General features: G+C 40.1%; 1 protein-coding gene across 4 annotated transcripts in view; it reads right to left on the bottom strand.

Moving 5' to 3' along the window:
- LOC115149097 (neuronal PAS domain-containing protein 2) overlaps positions 1-13,347 on the bottom strand; it is a 71,036-nt gene that overhangs the window by 9,691 nt on the left and 47,998 nt on the right. For all 4 annotated transcript variants that reach the window (XM_029691618.1, XM_029691616.1, XM_029691615.1 and 1 more), the window contains exons 8-13: positions 7,871-7,984; positions 6,766-6,884; positions 2,625-2,707; positions 1,320-1,426; positions 878-1,025; positions 284-368 (exon numbers count right to left, since the gene is read on the bottom strand). In XM_029691618.1, coding sequence (XP_029547478.1) covers positions 284-368; positions 878-1,025; positions 1,320-1,426; positions 2,625-2,707; positions 6,766-6,884; positions 7,871-7,984 — 656 coding nt within the window. The remainder of the gene's footprint in view (positions 1-283; positions 369-877; positions 1,026-1,319; positions 1,427-2,624; positions 2,708-6,765; positions 6,885-7,870; positions 7,985-13,347) is intronic.

The following is a 13,347-nucleotide window of genomic DNA, read 5'->3' on the forward strand; positions in this document are numbered from 1 at the left end:
ACTGACAGCGCCAATAAGATCTGGGACATATTTGCTTTTACCCACTCAGAATACACACAACAATGCCTGACACTGGAAAGCTCCGTATTTGCATGGCATTTCACCATGCTCACTTAGCTCTGAACACTGACACAGGATTGGGAAGTAGAGCACTACTGTATATGATTGTAACAATTGGACCTGGTAAAATGGCTGTTTATTGGGAAACTTGAACACTGGATGTTATTGTAACATTCTTTATGATTCATTATTTATATTTAATCCTAGTGTCTCTTCTTCATACCTTTATGGAGGACGAAGTGGCCATCTCAGGTGACGTCTCCTCCAAGCCAAACTCTCTCCTCCTCTCCGCTCTCACCTCCGCGTAACTACAAGTCCGTGACAGAGTGCGATAGAAAGAAAGATCAAATGTCAAATGATTTGCCCATAAGCCTAGCTTTTCCATCAACAATCAATCAAATTTATTTTATAAAGCACTTTTTACATCTACACAGCCTAAAGCTCCAAAGAGCAAGCAATGCAGATGCAGAGGCACAGTGGCTAGGAAAAACTCTCTAGAAAGGTTGGAACCTAGGAAGAAACCTAGAGAGGAACCAGGCTCTGAGGGGTGGCCAGTCCTCTTCTGGCTGTGCTGGGTGGAGATTATAAGAGTACATAGCCATTAAGGCCAGATCTTTCTACAAGATGTTCAGATATTCATCCTCAATTTACAATATCTAATGATAGACAGCTACTACTACTAATGCAGTGGAGATCAGGTTCAATAGGTCTACACTAGACTGATCCTGTTGAACTATGGGGGGGTTCCTCACCCTCAGGTAGCACCAGAGTATATTTTACCAAACATGACAGAGAGAGACAGAGGAATTAGGTTTACCTGACGACTGTGTGAGTGCACACTATGAACTCTGGCTTGGAGTTCCACTGATGGTATGTAATGTAGTAATGTGTCTGCAGCCAGATCCACTGCTGACCCTTGGTCAGAAACCGATAGTAGCAGGATTTACCCTTCCCAAACTGCATTACTGTGAAGACAACACAACACGGTGACATTTTCAACAGAGCAGTCAGGCATACACAAATGACTACACTGCCCTTGTTCCCGAAATCCTAAAACATCAGGGTAGAAGTAACAAGCTCTAAGCAGTCTCAGAAGTCTGGGCTTTTTATGCACAATGGTGAAGTGGAAATAGAAATGTAACTACAGTGGGATGACCTATTTCTGTGAAATGGCTGCCTGGATCCTGTGGTAGTGAGGGAGAGCAGAAGAGAGGGAGAGAGGGAGAGGGGGATGAAAGAGGTAGTGGAGAGTTGCTTACATTGCTTATGACACCGCGCTATAAGCTCCAAGTCATCCACATGATAGTAATCATAGCCAGAAGTCCCAAGAACCTCAAAGGGCAAGTAGCCGATGATTGGTGAAGCTCTGGAAAGAGAATATCCAAGATATTAGGCAGCTATGTTTTATAACAACAACAGACTGGTTAAACTGCGACATTAAGTATTTATTTTGTTGGAATGTACTATTTTGCAGCCTAGAGAGAATAACTTGATTGATAATGCCATAATTACCTTGACAAGTACATTGAAAAATGCATAAACATTATGATTAATAAACCTAAGTTTGTATTGCCTCAAGCACACAGGGCAATATAACTTCATATGATCCATACAGTTATGACACATTGACAGAATATCACCTCTCTAAATGGGCTAGGGCTGAGCGTGTGCGATGTTGCGAATGCCTAAAAAATGCATAAACATGGCAATGTCGTATAATCACAGTTATGATTATGACGTGATTTTGGCTCACTTGGTGCATTTCATTCATCAATGCTCAGTTAAATCCAAATTCAGAATGGCATGCAGGTCACATTATAGAGGGAGCCATTCTTGAGACCCAGCGCAGAGCACAGCAGTTTGGCAAGGAGCTGTGAATGTCCAATTATAGCTCAGCAGAGCACAGGATGTACAATTTCCTCCCTTGGTTTTACCTTCTTTACAGTTATCTGATGATCTCGGGGAGGTTGCCATCCTCCCTGCTCTGAATTCACAAGGGTCTTTGATTAGCAGGTACTAAGGGATTTGATTTGATACTGCACTGGTGGTGTCATGAATGATAGAATGTTGCAGTCTGGGCTGTTTCTCACTTGTCCTTTATCACCTGTGACATTGCAGACTAATCTTGTGTCTCACTCTCACTATCCAGGGCAGGGCAGCAGGTTTAAATGCCTTACTTAGTGAGGACGCCAGGCCACACAGTGGAAACTAGCACAATCAGTCAGTCACGCCACTAGCACCAGCAGTCTCCTGAACACTGAGCCTGATCACCCAAAGCCAATCAGATGGAACATAACCAAGGGACACAGCGGGGCAGTATGACACGCCAGTAGACAGAGTTTACAAACAACAATATCATGTTAATGTCAAGATAGGGACAGGAGAGAACAGCAGTTGTCTTCTTAAATCTATATGTTACTGTAGCGCTAAAGATGTGCAGCCCAGAGGATGTCAGTTGATGGGCACTGATGATAGTGTAGCTTTCCATCAGGCTATGAAACTACTCAATTAAAGACTGATAACAGATGGAGAACAAAATGTACATGTTTCTCAGCTCCTCTTACCTGTGATCTAAGAACAGGAACTTCCATTCAAGGCTGTGTCTGGATGTGAATTCATCACAGGGATCTTCCACATTACACAAATCCTGGTAAAAGTAACAAAAATACAATTTAAGGCACTAGAGAGCCAATCCTTAAATCCCCCCAAAAAGTATTGTGACCATGGAATTATGAGGTTCTATCTAAGAAAAGTCTTGATCTGAGTTATATGTTTTCACGTCATATCTCAGAAGTGTTTTGTAGTGAATTCCTCATTCATAACTAATCATAACTAATCAAGTCCCTCACCAGAAAGGTACTTAAAGCGCAGAGTATCAAAACCCTGAGACTTTTGTAAATTCGTTTTTTTAGATGGGTGTTGTAATTGTAACCTTGTAAGTCTCAAAAGTAGATCTGTGTTGTGTAAAAAGGTTCTTTCTGGTACTTAATGATACGATTATTTCAACGTTAATAGAAAAGTAAAGCCATTTAATGATTAAATGAAGCGAATACCCTTCCTTCCTTCAAACCACATGATGTATTACATAATTTCATATTCAACATCAATTCAACATTAATTCATAATCACCAAACACTTGTCCTTGCATCAAAGCTAAGAAAAGCTTCTATCTCAAGGCCATCAGACTGTTAAATAGCCATCACTAGCCGGCTACCACCCGGTTACACAACCCTGCACCTTAGAGGCTGCTGCCCTATGTACATAGACATGGAATCACTGGTCACTTTAATAATGTTTACATACTGCTTTACTCATTTAATATGTATATACTGTATTTTAGTCAATGCCACTCTAACATTGCTCATCCTAATATTAATATTTTTCTTAATTCCATTCTTTCTATTTTACTTTAGATGTGTGTATTGTTGTGAATTGTTAGATATTACTGCACTGTTGGAGCTAGGAACACAAGCATTTCGCTACACCCACAATAACATCTGCTAAATATGTGTATGTGACCAATAACATCTGCTAAATATGTGTATGTGACCAATAACATCTTCTAAATATGTGTATGTGACCAATAAAATGTGATTTGATTTTGATTTTAAAACAATACTTCACTGAAATGACAACTACCCTACAGTGATTTCAGAAAGTATTCACACCCCTTGACTTTTTCCACATTTTATTTTGTTACAAAGTGGGATTCAAACGGATTTAATTGACATTTTCTGTCAACCGTTTACACAAAATACTCTGTAATGTCAAAGTTAAAAAAATATTAATAATAATAAAGAAAAACACTAATATATCTTGATTAGATAAGTATTCAACCCCCTGAGTGTATACATGTTAACACCTTAGGCAGTGATTACTGCTGTGAGTCTTTCTGAGTGAGTCTCTATGAGCTTTGCACACCTGGATTGCACAATATTTGCTCTGTCAAGTTATGTTGATCATTGCTAGACAGCCATTTTCAAGTCTTGCCATAGATTTTCAAGTCGATTTAAGTAAAAAATGTAACTAGACCACTCAGGAACATTCAATGTTGTCTTAGTAAGCAACACCAGTGGATTTGCCCCAAAGATAATGCTTTGTATTCAGGACAAAAAGTTATTTCCTTTGCCACATTTTTTTGCAGTATTACTTTAGTGAGTTATTGCAAACAGGATGCATGTTTTGGAATATTTTTTTTTCTGTACAGGCTTCTTTCTTTTCACTCTGTCATTTATGTTAGTATTGTGGAGTAACTACAATGTTGCTGATCCATCTTCAGTTATCTCCTACAGTATCACAGCCATTAAACTCTGTAACTGATTCAAAATCACCATACTGTCAAACTGTCAATCAACACAGCTCAGGTGGTGAATAAGCAAACAGATTGGTGATTTGCTATACAGCTATAGGATTGGGTGCAGCACAAACGCCAAATTATAAGAGAGGATAGCCATAATAAATAAATATGCAGCTCAAAACAATGTTGGTGATCAAGAATATTAACTGTTTACTTTGCAAGCTCATCAGCAGTGGGGCATCAATTTTTAGCATAGGCCTAATGCTATTTTTGTATCTAACAATTGCTTGAAATTGATAATTTGCTTATGAAGCTTGCATTTGGAATTTGTTTAAAATTAATTATTCCCATAGGCACTGCTCTTCACTTGCACTCTCCAAACTCCAGCCAGTGGAGAGTGATTTTTTTCTCTTGTTGAAATGTTTTCTCTTGTTTTCACAAGTTTAAATTCATAGGCCCTATGTGGTAAATCTATATTAAAATAATTGCTAGCGTTTCATCATTCCATCCCCATACCGTTTTTTGCAACACGTAGACATTTCTGTTACGTTTGACAGGCCTACGATACATTTGCATTTAGCCAACCATTTCTTACCCTCTGAGTTGGCATGATTTTTATTGTGCCCATGATCATTCGCAAGAGTCATGAGGTAGAAGTACTGTTTATTTAATTAAATGTATGGTTTCCTTTGTTCATATTGCTTGGGTTATGTCGGGGTTCTGTGTCTGTCATTCTGGTCTTCTGGTTGTGCGTAATATCCGCGCAAACGCCTCAGTGCGCATAGAAATAGGCTACGTGGCCTGCGCTCCACGCTCTGGAGTCAGAACATTGAACAAGATAAAATGATTGTTCCATGTATGCACAGTGTTGAAATATCATTAATAATCATTAAGTCTGATTAATACGAATGTAACAATGGATGTGGAAATTGCCTTTTAAATTGTAGAACCAGTTTTATTGGTTGTAATTGCCAATTGGGTAATTGTATGGTCCTGGGGGCCAAGTGCTTATATTATGTAGGCCTACCTGTTTGAGCTCCTGCTGGACCGATTTAGTTTCTCAAGAGGAGGCTGTACAGTCTGGCCCTCTACCTGTGTCAGTTCAGATAGGACAGGTTAAGCCTGATACAGAAGCTATTTCTTTTGGGCTATTGCCTGTGTATATTTGGTAAATCTACATGTATATTTTGTATGATCTGGCGCTTTCACCAAGACCTGTAAATAAATGTACATTTACATTTACATTACATTTAAGTCATTTAGCAGACGCTCTTATCCAGAGCGACTTACAAATTGGTGCATTCACCTTAAGATATCCAGTGGAACAACCACTTTACAATAGTGCATCTAAATATTTTGGGGGGCAGTCAAAACTGTTCGCTGCTCTGGCACCCCAATGGTAGAACAAGCTCCCTCACGACGCCAGGACAGCGGAGTCAATCACCACCTTCCGGAGACACCTGAAACCCCACCTCTTTAAGGAATACCTGGGATAGGATAAAGTAATCCTTCTAACCCCCCCCCCCTTAAAAGATTTAGATGCACTATTGTAAAGTGGTTGTTCCACTGGATATCATAAGGTGAATGCACCAATTTGTAAGTCGCTCTGGATAAGAGCGTCTGCTAAATGACTTAAATGTTAAATGTAAAAAAGTCTATGCTAGGTAAAGCTCTGCCTTATCTCAGTTCACTGGTCACGATAACAACACCCACCCGTAGCACACGTTCCAGCAGGTATATCTCACTGGTCGTCCCCAAAGCCAACACCCACTTTGGCCTCCTTTCCTTCCAGTTCTCTGCTGCCAATGACTGGAACGAATTGAAAGAATCGCTGAAGCTGGAGACTTATATTTCCCTCATTAACTTTAAACATCAGCTATCTGCAGCTGTATATAGCCCATGTGTAAATAGCCCACCCAATCTACCTACCTCATCCCCAAATTGTTTTTATTTACTTTTCTGCTCTTTTGCACACCAGTATTTCTACTTGCACATCATCATTTGCTCATCTATCACTCCAGTGTTAATTTGCCAAATTGTAATTACTTCGCTACTATGGCCTATTTATTGCCTACCTTCTTACTCCATTTGCACACACTGTATATAGACTTTCTTTTTTTTCCTCTATTGTGTTATTGACTGTACGCTTGTTTATTCCATGTGTAGCTCTGTGTTGTTGTTTGTGTCGCACTGCTTTGCTTTATCTTGGTCAGGTCGCAGTTGTAAATGAGAACTTGTTCTCAACTAGCTTACCTGGTTAAATAAAGGTGAAATAAACATTTTAAAAATTAAATACATGGCTTTTCATAATGTATTATTTTCTTCTTCCTCTTTAGAAGGTAATATAAAACATCTGTATGTTCTCAAATGGAATCAGCAAAGATTTAGCAAAAGAAACACGATCTTACCTTTAAAAACTGCGGAGTGACTAATCGTACAGTGGCAACAAGGCAGACCTGCTCTTCCAGGGATGACTGCAGGGTTCTTGGTAATGTCAACTCAAACCCGTTACAAGAGGAAGTAGGCACTGTGAGTCAAACAACAGAAACAGTCCCTCAATACCTCCCCAGAGGATGAATGTAGGCATAGCAAATATAGATCAACAGCAGCAATCCATTTGTTGCATTACAACAGTATAGTATAGACAGTAGGAGTGATTATCATCAACCCCAAACAGGTATATCTGTTACAAGAGGACGTAGGAGCTGTGAATCAAAGTCCAACTGTGTTTCCCGGCCACAGCAGTGTGTGCAGGGGATTTTGCCCTTTAATCACACACTCATTTGAGAAAGGAAAATCAGCAGGACTGTGGCCCCTGAAGACTGTGGTAGTGATCCCCAGGGGGGTCGGGGGTAATGGCAAATCAGGCAATACATCTTTGATTAGCAGTGACTGGAGTTATTCTACGAGTGCCAAATAACTTTACATAACCGTTTCATCTCACCACACTCTGCCTTTCCATCTCACCACACTCTGGTGACTTTACTACGGCATTATGCTATTCAAACGACTGGAAGTCCAAAACTTTAAAAAGTATGGAAATATCCAAAAGTCCGAAGCGTAATTTCAGATGAGAGGGAAACATTTCCTCATACTTCTAATTTTCCAGTCAATTAGCCAGGTATTTCAATAGTGATCAACAATGAGATATGCAGTTCTGAAACGGTTTTATAACCTGTTTGATTTTCTGTCTGTCTTATGTTTCGAGTAAGTTTTAATGACATAACATCTCCATTCTAATATTCAATAGAATGCAGAGTTTGGCATTATTAATATAACTAGATGGTTTACTGTCCATTCATCAGGTTGTAGCTCGGTCAGTAGTTGTAGATGAAATGGCACATAAAATACACATGATAATATAACAATAGTTCTGACAGTTAAAAGGGAAAGTCATTTCTGTTGTTATGCGAGTATGTCAAGGAAACAAAGATTTGGGAACTAAAACATTGCAAAGTATTGCACAACTTTAAAATGTCAGGTGAGCTCGGGGGAGAATAACAGAACACTCACCGTTGTTATGAAACTTGAAATCTCCTACAAATTTCACAAACTCATATGTAGGGGGTTCCTTTGGGTCGATGTTTCCTCTGGCTAAATGGCAGCAGAACTCAATGTGTGTCTTACCTGGAAAAAATACCAAATGAAAGTTAGCTGGAGTGTCCTCAACAAAAGACAATGCTTTTTCCATCATCATGAAAAAAAATAAAGTAAGACATTTTTTTACTTACAAAGCGAATAACCCATTTTCAGTGTGTATTTACACATACTCTATTGGCACTTCTTTCTAATATAAATCATCTTGAAGTCTTCATGGTGCAACATGATAAACTCTTTTCAGATAGGTTGATATTTTATGTAAGAGCCTTGGATGAAACTCTGACAGAGTAAATCTCAGAGAAAAGAATGATGACAATAATTATTTTGCCATTACAACTTCGGCTCCTAACAACCACTGACAGCTCAGACATTTTGGCTTTTTTCTCATGGATGGAAATCAGCACACAGCTCCCAGTAAATGGCATTGAACCCAGCATAGTTTGTCTCAGTTGTCATGGGATGGCTCAGCAGTGTTGTTCCTACAGACGAGGCTTCACTTGGCAGGGGAATGAGACCAGTGGTGGGAGAGGAAGAGGGGGAGTATGTCACTGAGCCATCGACACACTAAAACTGCACTGATGATGTTCGAAATACTCCTCAATCAGACACAATGTCACAGAATGTCTGAATAGTCATCCCATTTTCTACAGAATCCATGGCTCCGTTTAAACGGGTTACCATTGCGGAAGAGAATGCCTCCGCTGACTTATGTCAGAGCACTAGCTCAGACATACTGTACACACTGAGGGGACTCACTGTGTTAATGTTCTACTAATCCTCCAAAGCCAATGTGTTGCTCTTCATTACACTAAAAATAGAGCATTGTGGCATTGTCAGGAGGCTGGGAATACCAGTGGCCCTGTGCCATTCAAACTGAGATATACAGTACATTCAGAAAGTATTCAGAGCCCTTCCCTTTTTCCACATTTTGTTACATTACAGCCTTATTCTAAAATGGATTTATTAAGAAATTGTCGTCATCAATTTACCCACAATAACCCATAATATCAAAGTGAACTGTTTTTTTATTTTTATTTTAAGCAAATGAAATTTAAACAAATAAAAAAACTGAAATACATTATTTACATACAGTACCAGTCAAAAGTTTGGACACACCTACTCATTCCAGGGGTTTTCTTAATTTGTACTATTTTCTACATTGTAGAATAATAGTGAAGACATCAAAACTATGAAATAACACACATGGAATCATGTAGTAACCAAAAAAGTGTTATACAAATCAAAACATATTTTATATTTGAGATTCTTCAAAGTAGCCACCCTTTGCTTGATGACAGCTTTGCACACACTTGGCATTCTCTCAACCAGCTTCATGAGGTAGTCACCTGGAATGAATTTCAAATAACAGGTTTGCCTTGTTAAAAGTTAATTTGTGGAATTTCTTTCCTTCTTAATGCGTTTGAGCCAATTAGTTGTGTTGAGACAAGATAGGGGTGGTATACAGAGATGGTACTTCACCAAATAGGGTTATGTCCATATTATGGCAAGAACAGCTCAAATAAGCAAAGAGAAATGACAGTCCATCATCACTTTAAGACATGAAGGTCAGTCAATACGGAACATTTCAAGAACTTTGAAAGTTTCTTCAAGCGCAGTCGCAAAACCATCAAGCGCTATGATGAAACTGGCTCTCATGAGGACCACCACAGAAAACAAAGACCCAGAGTTACCTCTGCTGCAGAGGATAAGTTCATTAGAGTTACCGGCCTTAGATTGCAGCCCAAATAAATGCTTCACAGAGTTTAAGTAACAGACACATCTCAACATCAACTGTTCAGAGGAGACTGCGTGAATCAGGTCTTCATTGTCGAATTGCTGCAGAGAAACCACCACTAAAGGACACCAATAATAAGAAGAGACTTGCTCGGGCCAAGAAACACGAGCAATGGACATTAGACTGATGTAAATCTGTCCTCTGATGAGTCCATATTTGAGATTTTAGGTTCCAAACGCTGTGTCTTTGTGAGACGCTGAGTAGATGAACGGATGATCTCCGCATGTGTGGTTCCCACAGTGAAGCATGGAGGAGAAGGTGTGATAGTTTGAGGTGCTTTGCTGGTGACACTGTCAGTGATTTATTTACAGTTCAAGTCACACTTAACCAGCATGGCTACCACAGCATTCTGCAGCGATACACCATCCCATCTGGTTTGCACTTAATGGGACTTTCACGTGTTTCTCAACAGGACAATGAACCAAAACACACCTCGAGCCTGTGTAAGAGCTATTTGACCAAGAAAGAGAGTGATGGAGTGCTGCATCAGATGACCTGGCCTCCAAAATCACCTGACCTCAACCCAATTGAAATAGTTTGGGATGTGTTGGACAAGTGAAGGAAAAGCAGCCAACAAGTGCTCAGCATATGTGGGAACTCCTTCAAGACTTTTGGAAAAGTATTCCTCATGAACCTGGTTGAGAGAATGCCAAGAGTGTGCAAAGCTGTCATCAAGGTAAAGGATGGCTTCTTTGAAGAATATAAAAATAATATAGAATATAAAATATATTATTAACACGTTTTTGGTTACTACATGATTCCAAATGTGTTAATTAATAGTTTTGATGTCTTCACTATTATTCTACAATTTAGAAAACACTAAAAATAAAGAAAAACCCTTGAATGAGTAGGTATGTCCAAACTTTTAACTGGTACTGTAAGTATTCAGACCCTTTGCTATGTAACTCGAACTTGAGCTCTGGTGCATCCTGTTTCCATTGATCATCCTTGAGATGTTTCTACAACTTGACTGGAGTCCACCTGTGGTAAATTCAATTGACTGGACATGATTTGGAAAAGCACACACCTGTCTATATAAGGTCCCACAGTTGACAGCGCTCGTCAGAGCAAAAACCAAGGCATGAGGTCGAAGGAATTGTCCGTAGAGCTCCGAGACAGGATTGTGTCGAGGCACAGATCTGGGGATGGGTACCAACAAATTTCTGCAGCGTTGAAGGTCCCCGAGAACATGGTGGCCTCCATCATTCTTAAATGGAAGAGGTTTGGAACCACCAAGACTCTTCCTAGAGCTGGCCGACCCGGGAAAACTAAGCAACCAGGGGAGAAGGGCCTTGGTCAGGGAGGTGACCAAGAACCCGATGGTTACCCTGACAGAGCTCCAGAGTTCCTCTGTGGAGATGGGAGAACCTTCCAGAAGGACAACCATCTCTGCAGCACTCCACCAATCAGTCCTTTATGGTAGAGTGTCCAGACGGGAGCCAGTCCTCAGTAAAATGCACATGACAGCCTGCTTGGAGTTTGCCAAAAGGTACTGAAAAAGGCGCTGAAAAACATCCCCACAGCATGATGCTGCCACCACCATGCTTCACTGTAGGGATGGTGCCAAGATTTAACTCTTTGGCCTGAATGCCAAGCGTCACGTCTGGCGTAAACCTGGCACCATCCCTACAGTGAAGCATGGTGGTGGCAGCATCATGCTGTGGGGAGGTTTTTCAGAGACATGGACTGAGAGACTAGTCAGGATCAAGGGAAAGTTGAACGGAGCGAAGTACAGAGAGATCCTTGATGAAAACCTGCTCCAGAGTGCTCAGGACCTCACACTGGGGCGAAGGTTCACCTTCCAACAGGACAACAACCCTAAGCACACAGCCAAGACAACGCAGGAGTGGCTTTGGGACAATTCTCTGAATGTCCTTGAGTGGTCCAGCCAGAGCCCGGACTTGAACCCGATCTAACATCTCTGGAGAGACATGAAAATAGTTGTGCAGCGACGCTCCCCATCCAACCTGACAGAATTTGAGAGGATCTGCAGAGAAGAATGGGAAAAACTCCCCAAATACAGGTGTGCCAAGCTTGGAGAGTCATACCCAAGACTTGAGGCTGTAATTGCTGCAAAAGGTGGTTCAACAAAGTACTGAGTAAAGGGTCTGAATACTTGTGTAAATGTTATAATTCAGATTTGTATTTTTAATACATTTGCAAACATCTGTATAGAATGACACACACATTTGGGATTTAAAGTGCAAAGGAAAAAAGGTTCCTTATTAAACCAAGAATGATATCATCACTCCATTGTTACACATATCTAACGGGATTCAATTAAGTAAAATGCTTCCTCTGTGGTACCATAAGCTCTGAGTCAAGTATCTGAGTTCACTTATCCAAGAGTAGCTAGACGTTCATAAGTACCTGAGAGCTCCTTTGTCCTCAGGTGGGAGTGCAGTGCACATAATGTATGTATTAGTGATGAACACTCAACTCAGAGCAACAAACATTCCCATAGCTATTCTTCAACAGAATGATAGTAGCACATTAACCAAGAAGATAGATGACTTCCAAAACTATTTGTGTGTTGAGCAGGAGAAGCAGTATTTTCTTTAACAAAAGAAAGGAGATGAAAGATAAATGCAGGAATTGCCTGCTAATGTGGCTAGGAGAAAATGAAAATTATTCCAGACACAGTAGCGTCTACAGTAGTTTTCTATGCTTTGTATTCCTATAGTTCTAAACATAGACCTAGATGATTCCACATCAGTCTCTTTCTCAGAAGAGTGACAATTGTAGCATGGGATTAAGCTCAGTGTCTCGAGCCCTAGATACAGTATTACTGAAGCTATAGTGATTAAAACTCCTAACCACACTGCTAGGCTAACTACTATTATTAGCTAAAGGACTAATCATAGGACCACAGTGTCCAGCAATCCAATAAACTGGCAGCGCCAAACATGGCAACCTGCTCTATATTCACGGTCAGTTCAGTATCAGGACTGCAGAGCAGAGGTGTGAGGTTCAGTACAGTAGTGTGTATTCCTAACACACAGAGGAATTAGTCATGTAAATACAATAGAACTGGATGAATGCCTACAGGAGAGATTTAACACTTTGTCAAACAGAATTTTCCCCAGTGCTGGCATAAAATCGCTGTTTGTTTTGAAGGCTGTGGCGTGTGACTGTTTGCCCACTGCATGGTTTGATGTATAATTCATGGGGATATCGCTCATAAAAGTGAAATAGCCAACATCAAAAGAAATAAAAGGTCAACACAGCCCTGTTCATTGCTGTAGTGTATTAAATTAAGCAAAACAAAGCACTGCTACAGGACAAAATAGGAGGCTGGTTCAAATGCTTATGAATAGTTGTTCTGCAACATAATGCCAATAAGAAAAACAAAGCATTACTAATTTTCATTCAGTGACCCTAGTTTAGACCTGTGGATGAACAACAATATAATTAAAGTGTAAATGTTGGTTAAATGCCACCCATAATATTTATGTAAAATCTCATTAACACGGTGATGGACTCTCTGATTATACAGCACAGATGACTTGAACTCTTGGTGTCATCACCAAGAGATAGGTAAGAACATAGGTAAGAACGATAGGTAAGAACGGTAAGAACATTTCAAACTTCTCAT

Source organism: Salmo trutta, chromosome 15 (genome assembly GCF_901001165.1).
Source record: "Salmo trutta chromosome 15, fSalTru1.1, whole genome shotgun sequence".
Classification (NCBI taxonomy): domain Eukaryota; kingdom Metazoa; phylum Chordata; class Actinopteri; order Salmoniformes; family Salmonidae; genus Salmo; species Salmo trutta.